We start from the raw sequence: 19,092 nt of genomic DNA, 5'->3' as shown, positions 1-19,092 counted from the left end.
ACTATTGAAGAAAGATTTCACACACGTGCTTTGCCGTATCAGAGAATCTCCCTAGGACAGAAAAAACTAGGGCTGCATTTCTATGATTAAAATGAAAGAAAAACAAAACACTTTCATGCTAAATACTCAAAAGAGTTCTGGCAAATGCCTCAATAGCTGTACTACCAACAACAAAAACAAGAAGGGTATGTAACAAGTTAGGTATGACAGGGCTACTGAGAAGCTTTGACCTTATGAAATTTCCATAAGGGCACTCCAATTTTAGCTCTGTGCACTGAGAAATCCCCGCTTTGCCTCAAGAGTGAGCATCTTCTAATCTCATATTTACATTTCATAAATTATACATCAACTTCAAGCCACGAAAAACTCTTCCCAAATAAGGAGAATCTATTTTTTCTTTATTATTCTCTGACTTTTATAAATTGATATGCATCATCTGGGACACGGATTTTTTCAGCTTTGCTAACAATATATTTATAAACAAAACAAACATGTGAAATGTGTTTACTGATCATACTTTAATTTTTTTTATGTTCATTAAAAAACCCAGATGCTCTAGGGAGTGGACTTTGTACTGTGTAGACGGCAGTAGTCGATCCCCAGACCTGGGGTAGTCTGGAAGTGGTGGCAGTGTGACCTTCCTCACACTGTCTGACTATTGTACCTGAATCCTGATCTAACAGGGGCTAACGAGAAGGATTAGGGGGAAGTTCAGCCTCTAAGCTTTTTTCATCCTTGACCACTCTGCTGAAAGTACCAAATCAGAAAAATGTAAGTGTCAAGTGTAGTATTGACTTTATTTATGTGCCATATCCCAATCTCAAACAAACATCAATGCCAGGTCTACATGACAAAGTCCAACATAGCTGTGCCAACAGAAGAGTAGTAGCAACTACTGTAATAATATAGTATTAGTATGGTGACGTTATACTGACAGGAAAACCCCTTCCATGAGCAGAAGCTGTGTCTACGCTAGAGGCCTCTGCAGGGATTGCTATACAGGCAAAGCACTGTTATGTTGACCAAGCCTGCTAAAGATATAATCTACTATGGTCAATTCAGAGGAGAATGAGGAGCAAGTCCCAATGCAGCATGGTTCTCCAGGGGGACTACTCACATGCTTAAGTATCTTGCTGCACGGGGCTACACAGCTGGGGGTCGTCAGCACGGTGACAAAAGAACAACCCACATATCTTCACTAACCCCTCCCAGTGGCCTTATAAGCATGTGAAAGAAAAGGGGAGACAAGATGGGACTGCGAAGAAACACGTGAGAGCCGGCAGTCCATTTTGAAACGGCTTAGCAAAAACAGCCACTTCATGTTAATGGTACCAAAGGCAGCTAATAAGTGTTTAACTTAACTCTACAGGTAGGCTTGGCCAAATTCAGTTTTATTTATTTATTTCAACAGATAGTGATGTTTACATTTAAGCAGTTTTTATTTTTATCCATTTAAATGTTCACAGTTGTGGAAAGGTATGGGAGGCTCAGACAATGAGAGCATTAGACAATATTATTTAAGACAGTAGAGGTTGAGATTCAAAAAGTTAAAGCTTTGTGAGCATTAAAACACAAATTGCCAACATATACATCAAAATATACACAGTAAATAGCCTTAAATCAAATTCTAATAAGTTCTCAAGCAGCATTTTTCTTACTTGGCCTATCGTGAATTTCAATTATTACTGATGGAAATATTTTTTCTTTGTGCATGTTCGGTGAAATCAACGTTCACTGACATTTATCAATAAAAATCTAACCCTACCAAGCCTATCTATCGGTTTTATATTACATGATTTCAATGTCATTTAAAAGTCCATCTCTTTTTCCCTTCCTAGACATGAGATATTGAGAGACATGTCAAGAATTACGTTTGCATTTGTACAAATAATTTGAAAGATAAAAGTTTCTATCTAGAAAAAAAATCTTGTAAGTACAGACAATTGCTAATAAGTATTAAAATATATTTAAATATAAACATGCTACTGCAGCACCAAATTATTTTGAACTGGGAAGGAGAGAGTTAGTGAAATATGCTCCAAACAACAATAAAATATTTGAATGTATAAATCTAAAAGTGCTGTTGAATGAAAATCTGAAAGTCATATTACTGGATACATATTACCCAGCTCATCATGAAATAAAAACCCGCTGCTTGCCTTTTGCAGGTAGAGTCTGTAATGCTGGAAAATCAGCCTGTGTGCTAAAAACAGACTAAACATGCACGGTTTCATTAATGCTCCGAAGTGCAGAACAGTTTTAGTACAACAGATGTTTTGTTCAGCATTACAATCCAGGCTGGAGATTAGAAATGTTTTATAGTTCAACACAAAGATTAAACTGAGTCTCAAATTGAGATGCAGATTAGGAATAAGCCTAAAAGGCTGGAGGTAAGGAGGGGGCACGCTCACAACACTTAATTTACGAGTAGTTCCAAGAACATGGAACAAAATCTTCCAGTTTTGCAATTTCAGTAACACGGGCTATAGAGTTAGAGAGGTAAAGTGGAGGACAATAAATCAGGACTTCATGCTGCGCAACAGGCTCAAAATAACTGCACTCTTGCACTTCCTGGAAATGGTTCTTTTACCTTGGTAATGCAATTATCAGATAGCAATCACAAGGCAGGCAAATTACAATACCTGTGTTTAAAATAGCTACCCCGTTGCTTCTCTTCACAACCTTCTTTGGCAGGGAAGAACTATCACTCTTCAGTTAACCACTGGCCCTTCAGATTTTTCACACTTATAGAAAAAGGAGAATAGCTGACGATGCTTAGATATAATGGGCAGCTGAATTAACATTCAGTTACAACATGGCCCAATGTCATTCATTCCATAGATATAAAAAGGAGGAGTGTCAGGTTTGGCGGTGAACTTGGAAGTATCTTTCCCCTACAGGTGACTCCTTTGGTCTATAGGTATCACTGCAGCAACACACCCATACAAGTTCTGAGCAACCCTACTTGAAGAGAAATGGGAAACCGTACGCAAGAGAAACTAAAGTGATTCTGAAATACCAAATTAGAAATACCAAATACTCTACATGTTTATTTAGCACTAGAGGACCTTGTATTTATTTTTATCTGATGTTCTTCATTAAACTTCTACCTTCACCTTCCTAATCAAAGCAGTCATCACATCTGCCTTCAGCAAAGTCAGCTCTCAAGATAAATTATTTCTCAAGACAAGGTCACTTTATTCAGTTTATGACAGGAATTTGTATTGATTAAACCTTTAATATATTTGAGTTATCATCTCCAACATCCATCACAGCTTATCCTGTACACATAAAAATATAGTAGTTTAGGAAGGTAGCCAGACTTGCCATTACATACCCCTGTGTAACTACAAAGACTCACCCAATGCAGGGGCAAACAAAGGAAGCTTTATTAATCACCAGAATTATCTGGTTGATCATCTCTCTACTTCCTTTGGGGTTCTCATACCCACTTTAGACACTTTTTTTTTGTTCATTACCATTGTTTAAAGCTCTATCGTGCAATTTTAAAGGAATTCTATTCAAGAGATACTACGGCGGCTGAGACTTCTCTTAGGGTTTTTCCATTCTCCCTTTTTTGTAAGGCCTCCAATAACATTTGAAAAGTATCCAAGAATATCTAGAATTCCTGATTTACCTACTCTGATATTTGTTTTAAAACTGTATATAAGCACAATCTCTGAAATAATGTAACTCTACTGACATCTAGTGTTATGTGTGCTCGTCCAGGAATAAAGAAAGGTGGTGTTTTTTGTTTTTTTTTAAAGAAAACGTATTAAAGAAAAACTGATAAATCCTCAGTCTCCAATTCCAGAAGCATTCTCTGTTATTGCAAAAAGACTGTCCATAAAAAGGAAATACAGGCAAGAACACCACCTGCAAAAATGTACAACATGACTTGTGTGAAACCCAGTATGAACCCAAGTCCATCACAGTTTGTCTTACGCTATTATGCATTGAGATTGAGTGCTGCTTTATTATGCCACTTTTTAGGAACAGTCAAGCAGTCGTCATGTTGCTAAGGTAAAGAATTATATAAGTATACTGTAGTAAAAAAGCATCAGGTATTACAGCCATTTGTATTCCAGAGACGTTAGACCATGTCAGTTCCATAATACAAGAGGACCGATATGAATATGCAATAGCAATTGTCGTTCTAGAATGAAACTGAAAAACCCAACATAACTCTACAAATAATTATTTTTACCCTAGAGGGTAGGGAAACCTCATCACCCGAGAGGAATTAAATTCTCACAGTTCTCTAGTCTGATCCAATGCATCACAGCAGTGCTGCCCCTACTTCTCATTAGCCTCCCATGCTGCTCAGGGTTTAATCTGGCAGCACTCTAGTTTCTCAGAAAAACTAGTTTGCCTGTTGATCACCCCATGCACACACCCACGTATAATAGCCCCAAAATGTCAAAAGTCTTGACTGTAAAATAAAAAGCAAATACATTTGAAAAAAACAAACCAATCTATGACTCATGATTAAAAAGCAGCCTTAATGATGAATAAGAATGTACTATAAATGCTGCTCCGCATGACACACACATGACCTTTAGCAAGACGGTAGGCAGCTTCCAAGGAGCCACGGAACTAAAGAAAAATTATTTAACTTTGCAGGGGCAATTCAGAAAGCATTAAGACCTCATGGCAAAAGTCAGCTGTACTGTGTGATACAGAACAAAGTAAACCACCCAAGACACCCAATTGTCAGCAGGGCATGTCCACCCTGAGAACTCTACAAGCGTTTCCCCTCGCTCTGAATTAGAGCCTTCTAATGACTTGCCTGCTTGGGGTCCATGGTGGCAGCAGGGGATTCCAGTTCTATAGTCACAGGACCATCATTCTGGATGTTTACTTGCATGTAGGCTCCAAACTTGCCATCTGAAAATTAAAAGAAAAAAAGTGTCACAGGACTCTTGAAAGAAGGATGTGCACCGAAGGATCACACTATTGAAAAAGTACAGTCGACATTTTTTTTTTTGCAATGGCTTGTTAAAGATAGGCCTTTATTCCTATACATAGGTGCCTAGATAAATGGCCTGACTTTCAAGAGTGTTGAGCACCCAGTAACCTCCTAGAATGAAATGCTTATAAATAAATTGAGCAGAAACACTCATGCTTTCATCAAATAAAAATGAAATGCACTATAATTTGGGGAAGAGCCCATTTTTTTGTTCTGTGTTTGAATGGGGTTCTGGTCCATTACTAGGGCTCCAAGGCACTATGATAAACAATAACTCCATAGCCTGTTTTGGTAAATGGGGGCTCTCTGGAGTCTGTGGCCTCTGATAGATGCATAGCGTGAAGGGGCAAAAGATAGAGGGGGTCTGCTATTCACACAGCTAGATGAACGCTGAAAGTATAACAGAGCTTCCAATACAGAAGGAGAAGCTGGATGGGTAGACTGGGCGGCTCTTAGTTCATGCCAGAATGGCAGACAAGAGATATGTTCTTTCGGTCGGAGGGTAAGGATGCAGCATGTGTTTTTGTTTTTGAAACCATATCAGGAAATCAGGATGGTGGAGGGCCATGTTTCTGGTCTGTATTTGGGGGATAAGAAGCAAGAACGCAGTATTTAACCATAATAAGGAGCTAAAATGGAGGGTGGCATACAGGCTTTACGGGGTGGCTGGATGAAGGTTCATCACTCATATTGGAAAGGTATAGGAGGAAGGGATGGTGGGGCGTAAAAGGGGTTGCGGCTTAACTTGCAACAGGGTGGAGTCAGAGAGGCCAAGGTGCTCCCGTAAGGCTCAACAATGGATTACCTCAAATGGAGGTTTTGTTTTGGTTTTGGGCAGTTTTGACATTATCTATTTACAGCAGGGTTCCCAACATTTTTCCTAGGGTGCCCACTTCATCATGGATTGGTGCCTGGGCACTTCAGTTCCCACCAAACTTGGTCTCGAAACAGTCGCTGCGGTCTCAGGTTTTTTTCTTTACACGTTTTCTCCTGTCCTTTTCTGCCTGCTCCTTTTCCTCCTCATCCCTGCTTTATTTCTCCTGCAGCTCTTTATATTTCTTCAGCTTCCTCCATCCCAAGTTTCTTACCCTGCCCCCTGTGCTCTCCTTGTCTCCCTTCCTTCCTATGTGGCTGAGACTGCTCTGCTGCTAGCCCCAACACATTCCCTCTCCTCATCCATGAGCTTCAGTCTCCTTTTTAGCCTTGCCGTAGAGACAGCAGGTAGCAACACAGAGAGAAAAATGTTGTGTAATGCCTCGTGGGAGAGGGAAAGGGATACTAGACAGACAGAGAGGAACAGTTACCCAGAGGCTCCTCTACCTGTGAACACGGGTATCTGGGAACCCCTTACGTAGTAGGCCGCACCCCTAGGCTGGGATAGATCACTGACGCGCTGCCTTATAGCAACGCTACCAGAGCTTAATTGTTTTGGTGAAGAACATCTGTACAGTTGCATAAACATTGTGCTATTTTGGATAATGCTTGAAAAGGATTTTCAGCAGATAGGAAATAGCCATATCTCAAAATCTGCTACTCCAAGTTTTTGTGCCTGCTGAGCCAGTCTCTGAGGGAACATCTGGTTGTGAGCAAGTGCATCCTCAAAATTATGGACTAAAATGAGTTAAAGTTCCCCAAACACAAGAGCTTCTTCCATTCTCCAAAGCAAAGTGGTGAATAACGCTGGGGGAAAATATTTCCCCTGACCTTGAATTAGTGTTCCCAGCACAGATGTGCATTAAGCCACATCTAATAGATCAGATACATCAGACGTTAGCAGACAGTGGAGGTGATGGAAAAGTCCCATTTCTCACTGCATAATACACCTGAAAAAATGTTCTGAGACCTGTTTTCTTGTTCGCCCAGATAAAAGCTGAGTTCTGCTATGAATAGTGAGCTTAATCCCCACATGCCTGTTGCAGGCACATACGTTTGGAATCTCAGCAGAAATACCACGTTTCTGTTGCTCAGCAGGCCACACTACAAACAGCCCATCCAAGGGTACCGCACGGCCCAGCCCTGTGTCATGTAGAGCCCAGCTCCAAGACAGCTCTCCAAGAAAGTGCAAGGCGCTGCGTGTGACCCACAGGAATGGCATGGTTTGCCACAGCAGGTCCACTGCAGCACACGCCTGTGTGTGCATGGGAAGAGAGAGAGGGTCTTCAGAACACAACTGCCTTTATAACACATTCTGTAGCAGTGGCTGAAACCAGCCTGCACCGTGCTTCACATCCTCCCTTCAGGCCAAGAGGCTGAAGATTACACTCTCTTTCCTAAACTCCTATGTTGTTCCCCAGTGCACAGTCCTTTGCTTGGGCTCTGAACTGCAGATTGGAATTTGACCAAATCTATCCACACAGATGGGAGCAACATGCTTTGAACAATAGTAACCAGAAGCACCGAAGTTGCTACTTCTTTCTGATAATCAAAGACGTAACAATGCACTGCTGCTCTTTCAGGGCTAAAAGTCACAGCATTCCAAAACACAAAGCAAAAAGAGATTTCTTGTAATGGAAACTCACTAATGACTTCCCCAAGGACTGACAATTATGAAGAATTATTGCTTCAAAAAAGCCATGAAAAACCATATTTTCCATTCAAATAAAGATACTATGAAATATTCACTATCCTGGGGAAATGCCATCCTATTCTCAATTGCTAACTAGCTACGCACCAAAAATACCAAGTAATAATGGAAAATAAAACAATTTACGAGACTGAAGTGCTACTAAGCAAGTGAAAAACAGACCTGATCTCCCTTGTACTGCCTCTTTCTCAATTTGCAAACTTGCAGGAGACTGGAACGTGAAAGGGGTCCCACAGGGAGATGACGTCAGAGCAATCAAAAAGCCACAGCCATTATAATTCTTTTGCACATTTCTTAAACTCTTTGCCACCCACAACAGCTTAAAACCCACAGAGAAACCCCAGATCATTTTTCTATATTTGTGGCCCAGAGGTTTGCTGGTGAATCACATGGGCAGATGTTTCCTGGGACTATTATAAATGATTCACGACTGAAAAATAAGTTTTAGAACACTGAATTTAACAATGGTTAACCAATAGCCATGTCCACAGACTAAATACCTATTCAGATGTTTAGGGAAAATCTCTTTGCATTTATATTGATTATGGCACAGTACGTCTTACAGGTTTGGTTCCAATCAGAGGGAGAGGTTCCTGTTTCTGATAAACACATTAAATCTGGAACTCTAGCATTAAACACAGGCTAGCAGGGACGGTCCACACCAATGCCTAAAAAAGTATGCAGAGTGGTTACATGTTTACACAGCTTCCCCAGGAAGTGACTAAAAACTCCGGATGAACTTGTACCAAAAAGGTGACTATTATTTGTATACTACATACTCCCATATGACATGGACAACACCAGGTTTATAGTCCCATACTTAAAATTAGAAGAATTGTTTTGATTCAAACAACATTCACCTCAGGCAAAAGCCAAGCTTCTGAAAACAGCATCTTAAAATGTAAACACTTGCTGCTAATGCTCTGGCTCCTTATACATTAAGGCTTGGTCTACACTAGAGCTTACTTCGGTATGACTTATGTCGCACAGAGGTGATGTAGCTGGGAGGTGCACGGGGGCCGCCACCTGCATGCATCCGCTACAACCTGCAGGAGACCCTGAAGGGGGGGCGCCGGGCCACAGCCTGAGCAGGAGAGGTGGGGGGTGCAGCTGCTCCCCGCTAGTGGTGCTGCCTTTGCAAGGCTGCTGCCCCCCTGTGCTGCACTGGCTCCTCCATGACTGGGGCTTGCTGCTGCTGCAAGTGGGATGCTCTGGCTCTCCAGTGCCTCTGGAAGGCGGCTTCTCCCTGCCGAGCTGCAGCAACAGCCCAAGCCCGGCAAAGCCAGTGAATGGACTCGGGGCGTAGGCCACCTAGGTGGGGTGGGGAGGGCTCGTGGGGAGGCTGTGCACCCCCCAGGGGAGTTCAGGGGGCGGGAGGGGAACCTGGTCTGGGGAGCAGCCCCTGGGCATGGCTGGCCCCTAGGGTCTATAAAGGCTCATTGGGATCTGCCTGTCAATGAACCAATGTGCAGGGGTGGGGGTGCAAGGTGGAAGTTTCGCCTAAGGCGCAAAATATCCTTGCACCAGCCCTGCTCATAGCAAATACGTTCTCCCTGCCTAAGCACTTACCAGTTGACCAAAATACCTTTCAACTTTCTCTTTGATACAATAAGCTTATTGACATTAGTCTATATGTAAGAATTTAATTAAAATCACAAGTTCATTTGTGCTTATATCATCACCCTCTTAATTTTTTAAAATCCTTTTCCTTTAGAGGTTTGTATGTATGGTACCTCCAGAGCCATAGAATTTTTTTGTTCTTTTCTGTGTTTAAGGTGAAATGAACAAGCCACTTCTGAGATACGAGACTTTAAAAATAGAAGTAATTTGCTTTTAGAATATTCTTTGGACATCTCTCAGACAGCATGGCCTAGAAACTTCACATTTGTTTTATTCATAATTCTATCTGAGGATATGTCTGCACTGCGCAATTACACCCAAGCTCTCATCCAGGTTTTAGCCTTAACTCCCCTACTGTCCACACAAAGACCTCTGACCTGGGTTTGGAGGTGTTTTAAGCCCAGGCTGGCTGGGGATGTGGACTAGAGCCTGGGCTCCAGTTTGACTTTGGCTGTAACCTTCAGGCTAAATCATTCAAGTGCTAATAGTCCTCCAATACCCTTCCCACAATTCCCTCCCTCCTTCCCAAAGGACAGACAAGTTCTCTTGGAATTGACACGAATAACTGAAAAAGAATCTTAGAGCTTCCCAGCAGGACGAACGATAGGCTATGCCCCGAGATGGGGGAGTGCAGAAACAGTGAGGCCACAGTAACTCAAGTACTGCTTTGCAGTGGGCACGCTCATATCTGGGCGAGGCTAACCTGGATTCCAATCACATGGGTTAACTGTGTAGTGTAGACATAGTCTTAGATAATTATCTCCACCCATTCTCTCCCTCACCCCCGGCAATTTTCGTAATATCTTAGGTGAACTGAACTTGAGTCCCCGGTTAGTTCTCTGACCATTCCTCCCATTATCCTTCATAAGAGATAATGTACAGAACAATTTCTGGCAATGTAGGCTGCTGACTTTAGGAAGTTTTCAGTACAGATGTCAGGATGTTTGACTGGATTAGTTATTACAACTTTACCAAAGGCCTGGTGAACTCCACAAGCCCCACTGGTATATAGCTTCACTGAATATGAAATCTTCATTAGCTACAGTGCTCCAGCTCAACAAGATTATTACAGTTTGTGAACTCCATCAGCCAAATTACCGGGTATAGCAGGAAGAGAGCCTGAGACATAAGCCCTTGTACCAGAGGCCTGGTATGAGGCAGGACCTGCTCACACAATCTGGCAAAAACAGGGCTAACATTGCAGAAATACACATTCCTAAGAAGCGCTAAGCACAGAGCACTCACGCAAACGTAACCCGATATCAAGTGGTACCAAAACATCCCAGTATCAAGGATGGTACAAAAACACTCCCCAAGGATAACAGGAACACACTAAAAGACAAGGTCAGGAAGACAGTACGTAATAGAGATGATTTGATCAAACCAACATGTACAAGGTGGTGGGTGATAACTAGCCACATCAGGGGGCAGTAACTATGTCAGAGGCAGTACATAACTTGTTTGTATCAGGGTATAAAGAGATGCATCTCAAAGGGAGCATCTTTGTCCAGCCAAGGGGGAAATGGAAAGTCCTGCCATTGACTGAGCAACATCCATTGTCATAAGAATACGTGTCTCAGTGTCCTTGCAGAGTCTGACAGGTGCTATTACCATGCTTTGTTGGCAATAAACCTGGCCTGGTGCCTTCGTACCTTAACGGATCTTGTTGTCATTGGGTGGATCACTCAATGTCTGCTGTGCCGGCTGTCTACGCAGAGCTGGGCAGCACACAGACTGTTTACAAACTTCAGAAAGTTTACAAATATGCTGGCAAAGGCATCGCACTCTGTAAGTCACACACTGCTGGAGGAGATTTTAATATACATCAGAAAAATTTGATTCAGTAGGTCACAGACTGGCACAGCCTCCAGAAAGTATAAATTAGTAGATGATTCTTATACCTAAGCTAGTTTGAAATGTGTATTACCTGGCACGGCCGTGAGGACAGCAATTCCCAACCCCTCACACAACACTATTACAGACATTGTGCATTTTTAAACGTACATTTGCAGCAAGACAGAGTGGAAATCAAAGCTATTTTTAAAGTAAAAGCAGACATTCAAGAGACAGTGGTGATTACTATTTTATTTGAAGTGCACAACTATGATGTTGCTTGGGAAGAGAAAGAGGAAGCATTTAAAATATTGTTGTCAAAATGTAAGAAGCCTCAAAGTGAAGTGCTGTGGTATTAGAGTTCAGAAACAATGAAACAGAAAATTCCACAAAGCCAGAAAATAAAGCTAGATATGCCAAAACTTCTATATTTCCTTCTCTAGGTGATAAACATACTTATGTTTTTCAGTTTAATTTCACAGAGAGATGAGGCTTCAACTAAGCAAAGTCAGTACTGGATCAGATTCTGGTCTTGTTGACTTCAAGGGAAGTTTTGTTACTGTCTTCGTTGAGAGCAAAAACAGGCTCCTTACTTAGTAATAACTTGGCATACACATAAAAGGAAACATGGGATTTAGGCTATAACTATGGTGGATAAGAAGAAGCCTGAAAGCTACAGTTTAAAATTTCAGGAAGCAAGAACTCTGTAATTTCATCCGATTTAGGTTACCACATTATGTGGCAAAACTGAAACATCTATTCGAACAACATTAGATCATTATCAGCACATTAACTGCAAAAAAATATTATACTAAGACATTGGAAAGCTGACATGAGACTGACATTTTAGGAATGGATTTCATCACTAGCAGACACAATCTCTTTTGAAAGTGTATATGATACACCGGTATCTGGGATAATTATGGTTCATATACTGTCAGTCAGGAGATTAACCCTTAAACCTTTCCTTAGCTACCATTTTTCTGCTTACTTTTCTGCTTTCCTTTTAAGCAGGATGAAGCAGACCTTGACAAAACAAGTTATATTTTTATACTTCAATCTACCCTACTAGCGATAGCAATATTTACACAAATGTACTTTCTGTATACACTTGTTTGCTATACATTTATACCAAAAATTCAATACAAATTAGAAGAGGACCACAGGACGCAGAGAGAAAAGACAAACAGAGGGCTGATCACAGGAGAGATTGTTACCCACCATGTTTCCTTTAGCAAAGAGACGACTGCTGTTTAGTTACTATGAACGGAGCAGAGACCAAACTGACTAGATTAGATCCTAGTATCAGCAACATATAACATATCCTACCACCATCATCAACATGTAACATGGTGGAAAATGAAGGAGTAAAAAGTGAAAGTCAGTGTTCACTACCCCGTTCACTTTTAAATGTGACTATTAGAGAAACCTTAAGGAGAGAAGATTCTGGCTTGGTCTACCTGTCTGAGATAGCAGCATACATTGCCACAGGTGGGAAGAAAGACTGAGGCATCAGTCTATGGAGCTACAAAGTGGCAAAGAGAAGACGGCAATTCTTAGGGAGCAGTCTACGTAAGCAGCTTTTGCTAGTGACATTAAAGACTGGGGCTTAAACCCCAGAAAGGACTCAGTTCTACCCTAAATGGGGAAGACAAAAGTCACCCACAACATTTTTAAGTACCCTTTTTTCAAATATACTGGCTTTACCTTACCTTTAATAAGCTCTGGTTTGTAGGCTTTTTTAAGTTGTTCTAGGAAGTTGTTGTAGAAAGACTCTGCTTGCTCTGCAGGCATAGCCATGTGATAGTCTGGTTTGTTTCCTTTCAGGATGCACTGCAGAGTAAACTGGCTGACACAAAGCACCTCATACTGTTTATCCATCACGCTTTTAGACCAGTGTTTCCCGCTTTCATCTTCAAACACACGCAAGTTTAAAATCTTGCGAACCCTGTGAGGAGAAACAGAACAAGGAAGGCTACTTGCATGACCTTGGCTCGTTCCGAATCATCACGTGTAAGGTTAACAGGCGTGAACGGCACACAGGTATTGATACAAGCAAACAGATAGATTATAATACATATGTACAGGTATTTGATCACAAATGGCAAAGTTACAAGCCATTCATTCATCCCTTTCCCTAAAAAAGGGAAGCCTTATCAATATCACACATACAGAACCATAGGCATGAAAGCCCTTACAAACTCATCACACTATTTGTATAAAAGTCTTCTCTTAAACATTTGGGGATAAATAATTTGGAAGCAAAATTAACTGATTGAGGAGGACAATGATTTATCTGAGGAGGTAAAACTGATTTAGAAAACAGAACCAATTGCCTGGACTGGGCACACAAATGGGCCACAGGGCAGCTATGAACTGGGCCCAACACTAGTCGTCTGCAGAGATAATTGCTCCCTCTATATGTATGCATTGTTGGTTCATTTCTAGTGTTCAATCAATAATAATACTCCATTCCCATCCATCTGGATTCTTTTAATTTCTTCCTTTAACGTTTACTCTGTTTCATCACTTGCAGCACCTAGTAATGAGCCCTGCGAGTTTCAGTTTGTCGGAGGAGTACATCCAAGGCAAAACACTACAGTCATCACTTTAAATTGATCATTTTGTCCCACACTGAAGAGGATGTTATTAGCCTAAACTTGGAACGCACTTATCATCAAGCGGAAGGCTTTGCCTTTCAGCTGTTTTTATGGCACAGTCATATATTGATGTTCAAGAATCTCTGAGTATCAAAGAAACAGAAACTGCTCCTGAATCGAGCTGCTGATTAAAGGCTGCTGGAAGGCCTGCGGCAGAGACTTAAATCTTCATCATCACTGCTGCACTTAGCAGATGATGACAACTTTCACTTGCAAGATCAACAGAGAAAGTTTCATTCAGTGGCACTTGAAGAATCTGCTTAAACCGGATTGTCATTTTTTCTCCTTAGCAATTCTGGACCATGTTTATATTTTATTTAACAATAATTCTCTCTCTTCACTAGTTCAGTCCATTCAATTGTTTCCTGACTCTTTATTCAACTTCCATATACGTTGAGTCAGAGAAATTAATCCCTTCGAGTTTGGGAATCTCTACATTCTAATTACCCAGGTGCAGTATTGATCACCAGCTTTCACGGTTACTAAAGCAAGTATGAGATACAGTGACTCAGTGAACTGAACACACTTTGAAGACAGGAAAAGTGAGATAAGGTAGCCCAGCTTTACACAGAAGCACATTTTCAAATTTCCTGCCCATCTTCTAAAAATTTTAGATTCTAACAAGTCAAGCCCCAGGACAGTTCACAACTCCACGCACCATTCTCTCTTCAGCATCCAATGACAGTTGATTTAACCCAGTCTCCACTCTTCTTTCTACTCACCATTGACTTCACCTATTTCATTCTCCTTTTCCTTCCCTCTCTAGACGTCTTTAGTTTTCTTAGTCTCTCTTATTTGACTTAACAAAGCGCTGAAGTCTCCATGTGCAGATTGAAAAGAGATCCTGAGATTTCTAGTATCACAAAATCTTTCAAATATGTTGTATGTTAACGTAAACAGTTTATAGTGCCATACAGTAGAAATGTTTAAAACAACTATAACACCCCAAAAAAAACAATGGGAGGTTATTTTCTGGGGAAAACATGTAGTGGTTGGTTTATTTGTTTTGGGGAGACTTTTCCATAGTGCTGCATAAAATGAAGTGAAACTACATTCGTTAGTCACAGGTACTCCTCGTTCTTATAACCAGGAGGCCCACAATCAAAGTGTAACATAAAAAAACAAACACAGAGAAGCTCACATTTTCCTACAGCAAGAGACCACTTTTTGAATACAGTTCTGAGATTATTCATATGCTACTAACTCCAAATCAGTAAACAGGAATTAAAAGGGAACACTCAATGCATGTCATGACTTACATGTGTTCTAGCTCTTTGTGAGTATCTTCCAAAGAAATACCCAGCAACACACAGATGCCTCTTCCAATGGAACTTATTTGTTCCCCACCCACTGTAGGACAACAACAAAAAAGAGTGAAATTAACACGCTATCTGGTTTTATGGCACATGCAAGCATCAATTCCAACAGGCAATGGTACAATAAACACTTTCTGGATACGTCACTTGAATTTAAGGAGTTAACTAGTTGTCTACAGCATGTACACCAATTCAATTTTATAGAGAGGACTGAAAGTCATTTCTGTGAAAGGAGAATTACCTTACAAGTAAGTTTAGCACCTTGCAATGCTGTAAGAAAACTCAGAACATGTACACACGCCATACCAGCATTCCAAATGTTTACTCCCCATTATACATTTCTATCATCGGTTTAAAGGCAATATTTAGTGTCCCACCCCCTTTTTTTGTGAGTTACAAAATATCAGCCCCTTGCCTCTCATGAAATTGATTTGCTAAATGAAGAGGCAATTTGGCAGCTCAATATGCTTGCTCCAGTGTTTCAAAACATTGCATGAAGAGTTTTAGCCCGGCAATTCCCATTATAGTCAACGTGAGTCACATGGTTAAGAACTTGAAAAAATCCTTTGAAAATTTACCCAACTGTATGAAATCAATAAACTCATTTGATTTCTGCACTGCAGAAGTCTCTACAAAAATTAACATTTTAAAAGATTGATTTTGTTTTTTGGTCGTTTTCACTGCAAAAAATAAGTTGCATTCAACGTTTTGGTTTTTCAAGATTTGCAAAGAGACAAGCATTATGGCGCAGCGGTTAAGGCCCTAAGCTGAGACCAAACAGACCTGTGTTCTCTCCAGCTCTCAAGTTGGCTGAGCAGTCTATGGGGTCCTGAGTGGTTTGGGGGTTTTTTTTGAGTGTTTTTCTAAACGTAATGCTCTAATACAAGCACAGCTATTGAACTTGAAGCAGGAATTAATACAGGGACATCCTGTGACCTTGTTATGCAGAAAGTCAGACGAGATAATCACAACGGTCCCTTCTGGCCTTTGAATCTATCTACGAAAACAGATCTTGGTATAAATGAGCCAATTCTACCCAACTGCATGAAAACAAGTATCAGTTTCATGACATCTAAAATAAAACATGTCCCTCCAGGCCCACTGTAATATGCTCAGAGAGATAAAAAGTGATTTTAATGAGAACCCAGGGCCATGGCTAGGATTATTTTATTTAGATTTATACAACATCTAAAAAAAACCACTGAGCATTTTAAGATTGGTTAAAAAACACAACCATACCTGTACAAACAAGAAAAAAAGCCAGCAGCTACCCATGAAACAGAATATAAAATGCCATGAAAGCTGAGAGTCAAAGCCGTGAACAGAACCTTACCCACTCCCCAGCATGCCCTTGCTCAAAAACCTGCAACAAGTGACTGGCTGCATAGCGCACCTGAAGGGTCAGTAGATTTGGACAATTTCCGATGAGGGTTTGGAAGGATCAAATTATAGAGCTGAAGGCCCTTCATGGAGAGTATCTTGTACCTAGCCTCCTCTGATTGCTACTAAGAGGTTGCCAGTTCAAGCACCTCTGCTGATCTCAACTGTATTTCCCTCAGATAGGATGTCCCAAGCCACGTATGGCTTTATGGGTCAAAGCCAACACCTTAAATCCAATCCACAAATCAGGTAATCAGCGTGGATCACAGAGTACTGGTGCCGTGCTCCACGTAAGATACATCGATTAATAAGTAGGGTTGCTGTATTGATGGCCTGCTTCAGTTTCCAGATGGATTTAAGGGGGAGCCCCAAATTGAATGTATTGCACTCTTATCTTCTGTCCTGAGGTAGCATCTCGGATCCCTAGTTATATACCAGTGCCCTGCTGTCATAGACAGACAGACAATCTGCCCTTTGGACTATGAAAACTGAACGAGATAGGTTATGAGCAGGTCAGGTCAAATCAAATGTTGCAGTCACGCTGGAAGTACACATCAATCAGTTCCTTCACTGAAAGAGGCCTTTTAACAGTCTACACCAACAACAAAACTTTGAACTTCATTGGGAGGCTCCCAGAGAGCAAGCGCAGCCAAATGTAGCTATGGGAGAATAATGATAATACATATACAGACACTCTCCAACTCAAATTTTGCATAAGTCGGAAATGTATAGCCAACCATTTTGCAAAAAAAAAAAAAAATCCTATTTCTAGCTTACGGAACTTTTTCCATAAGTGCAGATTTGCATAAGTAGGGTTTGCGTAAACCAGAGGGCGTCTGTAGATCAGTAGATCTAAAAGCACTATACAAAGGAATTGCAAATCATTATCTTCATTTTACAGATGGGGAAACTGAGGCATGTAGAAGTGAAATAACTTGCCCAAGATGACGCAGCAACTCAGGGCAGAGCTGGCAATAGAACCCAGGAGTCACAAGTCTCTGTCCAGTGCTCTCTCTACTACTCATACTTTTCTTCAAGTCCTTCTCCCCCAGTGAATAGCTATAGTGCCTGCTCCCACAGCTGCTTGGAGATCTATCCAACTGCAACAGAATGGTTTTCACTTTAGTGTTGTGGGCTCTGCCGCTGTCCAGAGGTTCTAAAAATCAGAAGAGAGAACCAAGGGAGCCCTGGTCTGTTCTCTTTGTGGCACAACTCAGCAAAGCACTGAGCAGCAGCAGCAGCAGCACTGGGGCTGGCTGCAGCCTTGGGAAGGCAACACTAACATTTAGAAGGGTTTTTGTTTTGTTTTTAACCTTGAAGATTTTGAATGAAAGCTTTGACTCAGTACAAGGTGATGAGGCTCGTCTAGGAAAGCTTTGTAGTGGTTTATTCAAGGTTTAGTAAAGAGAATGGGTGGGTGGGCCAGTGTGTGGAGGGGGGGGAGGAACAGTTGGGTGGGATGGATTGTAGATACTTAAGGGGAGTGGGAAGGTGGGAACATGGGCTGAGGGGGCCAGTGGGCAGGATGAATGGTGGGTACAGGGAATGTGTATGTGGGTGAGGACAGTGAGAGAGAGTAGGACAGTGGGTGCAGGGGTGGGAGGGACACTGGGTGCATGGATAGGTGGGAGCTCGGGAGTGTAGGTGGGTGCAGGGGTGAAACAGTATGTGGGAGTGCAGAGGCAGCATTTGCAGGTCTGTGGGTGGGAAGGTCAGTGGGGGCCAGGGGCAGCATGTGAGTGGAACAGCGGATGCAGGGGCTGATGGGTGGGTGGGAAGGAGACGGGATGCAGGGGAGAGTGGGAAAGACTGGGGTGCAGGGAGGTGGGAAGGACACAAGTTGCAGGGGTGAGGGTGCTGGGGGAGGGTAGGACACGCGGTGCTGTGGAGAATGAGAAGGACACTGGGGGACGGCAGAGTGCAAGGGGAGAGGTAAGAACAGGACGTGCATGGGGAGGGGGTGCAAGGAGAAGAAATGCATGGGGAGGAGGAAGGACAGGGGGTGCAGGTGTGGGGGGCAGAGGGGGAGGCCAGAGGATGCAAGGGGAGGGGGTGCGGGGGGAAGACAGTGCAGGGGAAGTGGGGAGGATGGGGGTGCAGGGGAAGGACAGGGTGCAAGAAGGATGGGGTGCAAAGAGATGGGGGTGCAGAGGACGAATGAGTTGCAAGAAAGATGGGGTGCAGGGGAGGGGGAGGAGGAGGGTTGTATGGAAGAGGGGAGTGCAGGGAAAAATGGGGGAGGAGTTACATGGGGAAGGGGAGCAGGGGGAAGGACAGGGGAGGAGTGCAGGGGAAGGGGCAGAAGGGGAGGGGGAAGGATGGGGTGCAGAGGAAGGGGGTTCAAGGGGAGAAGGGGTGCAAGGGGAGGAGGAAGGACAGGGGCAGGGGAAGGAAGGGGAGGGGTACATGGGGAAGGGGGTGCGGCGGTACATGGGGAAGGGGGATGCAAGGGGACGGGGGAAGGATGGGGGCAGAGGAAGAGGGTGCAAGGGAAGAAGGGGGTGCAAGGAGAGGAGGAAGGATGGGGGGCGGGGAAGGGGGTGCAAGGGGAGAAGGGGTGGAAGGGGAGGAAGAAGGACGGGGAGGGGTACATGGGGAAGGAGGTGCAGGGGAAGGGGGCAGAAGGGGAGAGGGAAGGACGGGGTGCAGAGAAAGGGGTGCAAGGGGAGGAGGAAGGATGGGGGGCAGGGGAAGGATGGGGAGGGGTACATGGGGAAGGAGGTGCAGGGG

General features: G+C 42.6%; 1 protein-coding gene across 1 annotated transcript in view; it reads right to left on the bottom strand.

The window, feature by feature from the left end:
* The window catches only part of DTD1 (D-aminoacyl-tRNA deacylase 1), a 96,714-nt gene that overhangs the window by 75,933 nt on the left and 1,689 nt on the right, over positions 1 to 19,092 (bottom strand). The window contains exons 2-4 of the mRNA XM_032795889.2: positions 14,926 to 15,016; positions 12,719 to 12,954; positions 4,790 to 4,887 (exon numbers count right to left, since the gene is read on the bottom strand). Coding sequence (XP_032651780.1) covers positions 4,790 to 4,887; positions 12,719 to 12,954; positions 14,926 to 15,016 — 425 coding nt within the window. The remainder of the gene's footprint in view (positions 1 to 4,789; positions 4,888 to 12,718; positions 12,955 to 14,925; positions 15,017 to 19,092) is intronic.

The sequence above is a fragment of the Chelonoidis abingdonii genome, chromosome 3, assembly GCF_003597395.2.
Source record: "Chelonoidis abingdonii isolate Lonesome George chromosome 3, CheloAbing_2.0, whole genome shotgun sequence".
Taxonomy (NCBI): Eukaryota; Metazoa; Chordata; order Testudines; family Testudinidae; genus Chelonoidis; species Chelonoidis abingdonii.
The sequence above is the reverse complement of the archived record's forward strand: the minus strand, read 5'-3'. Positions and strand labels throughout refer to the sequence as shown.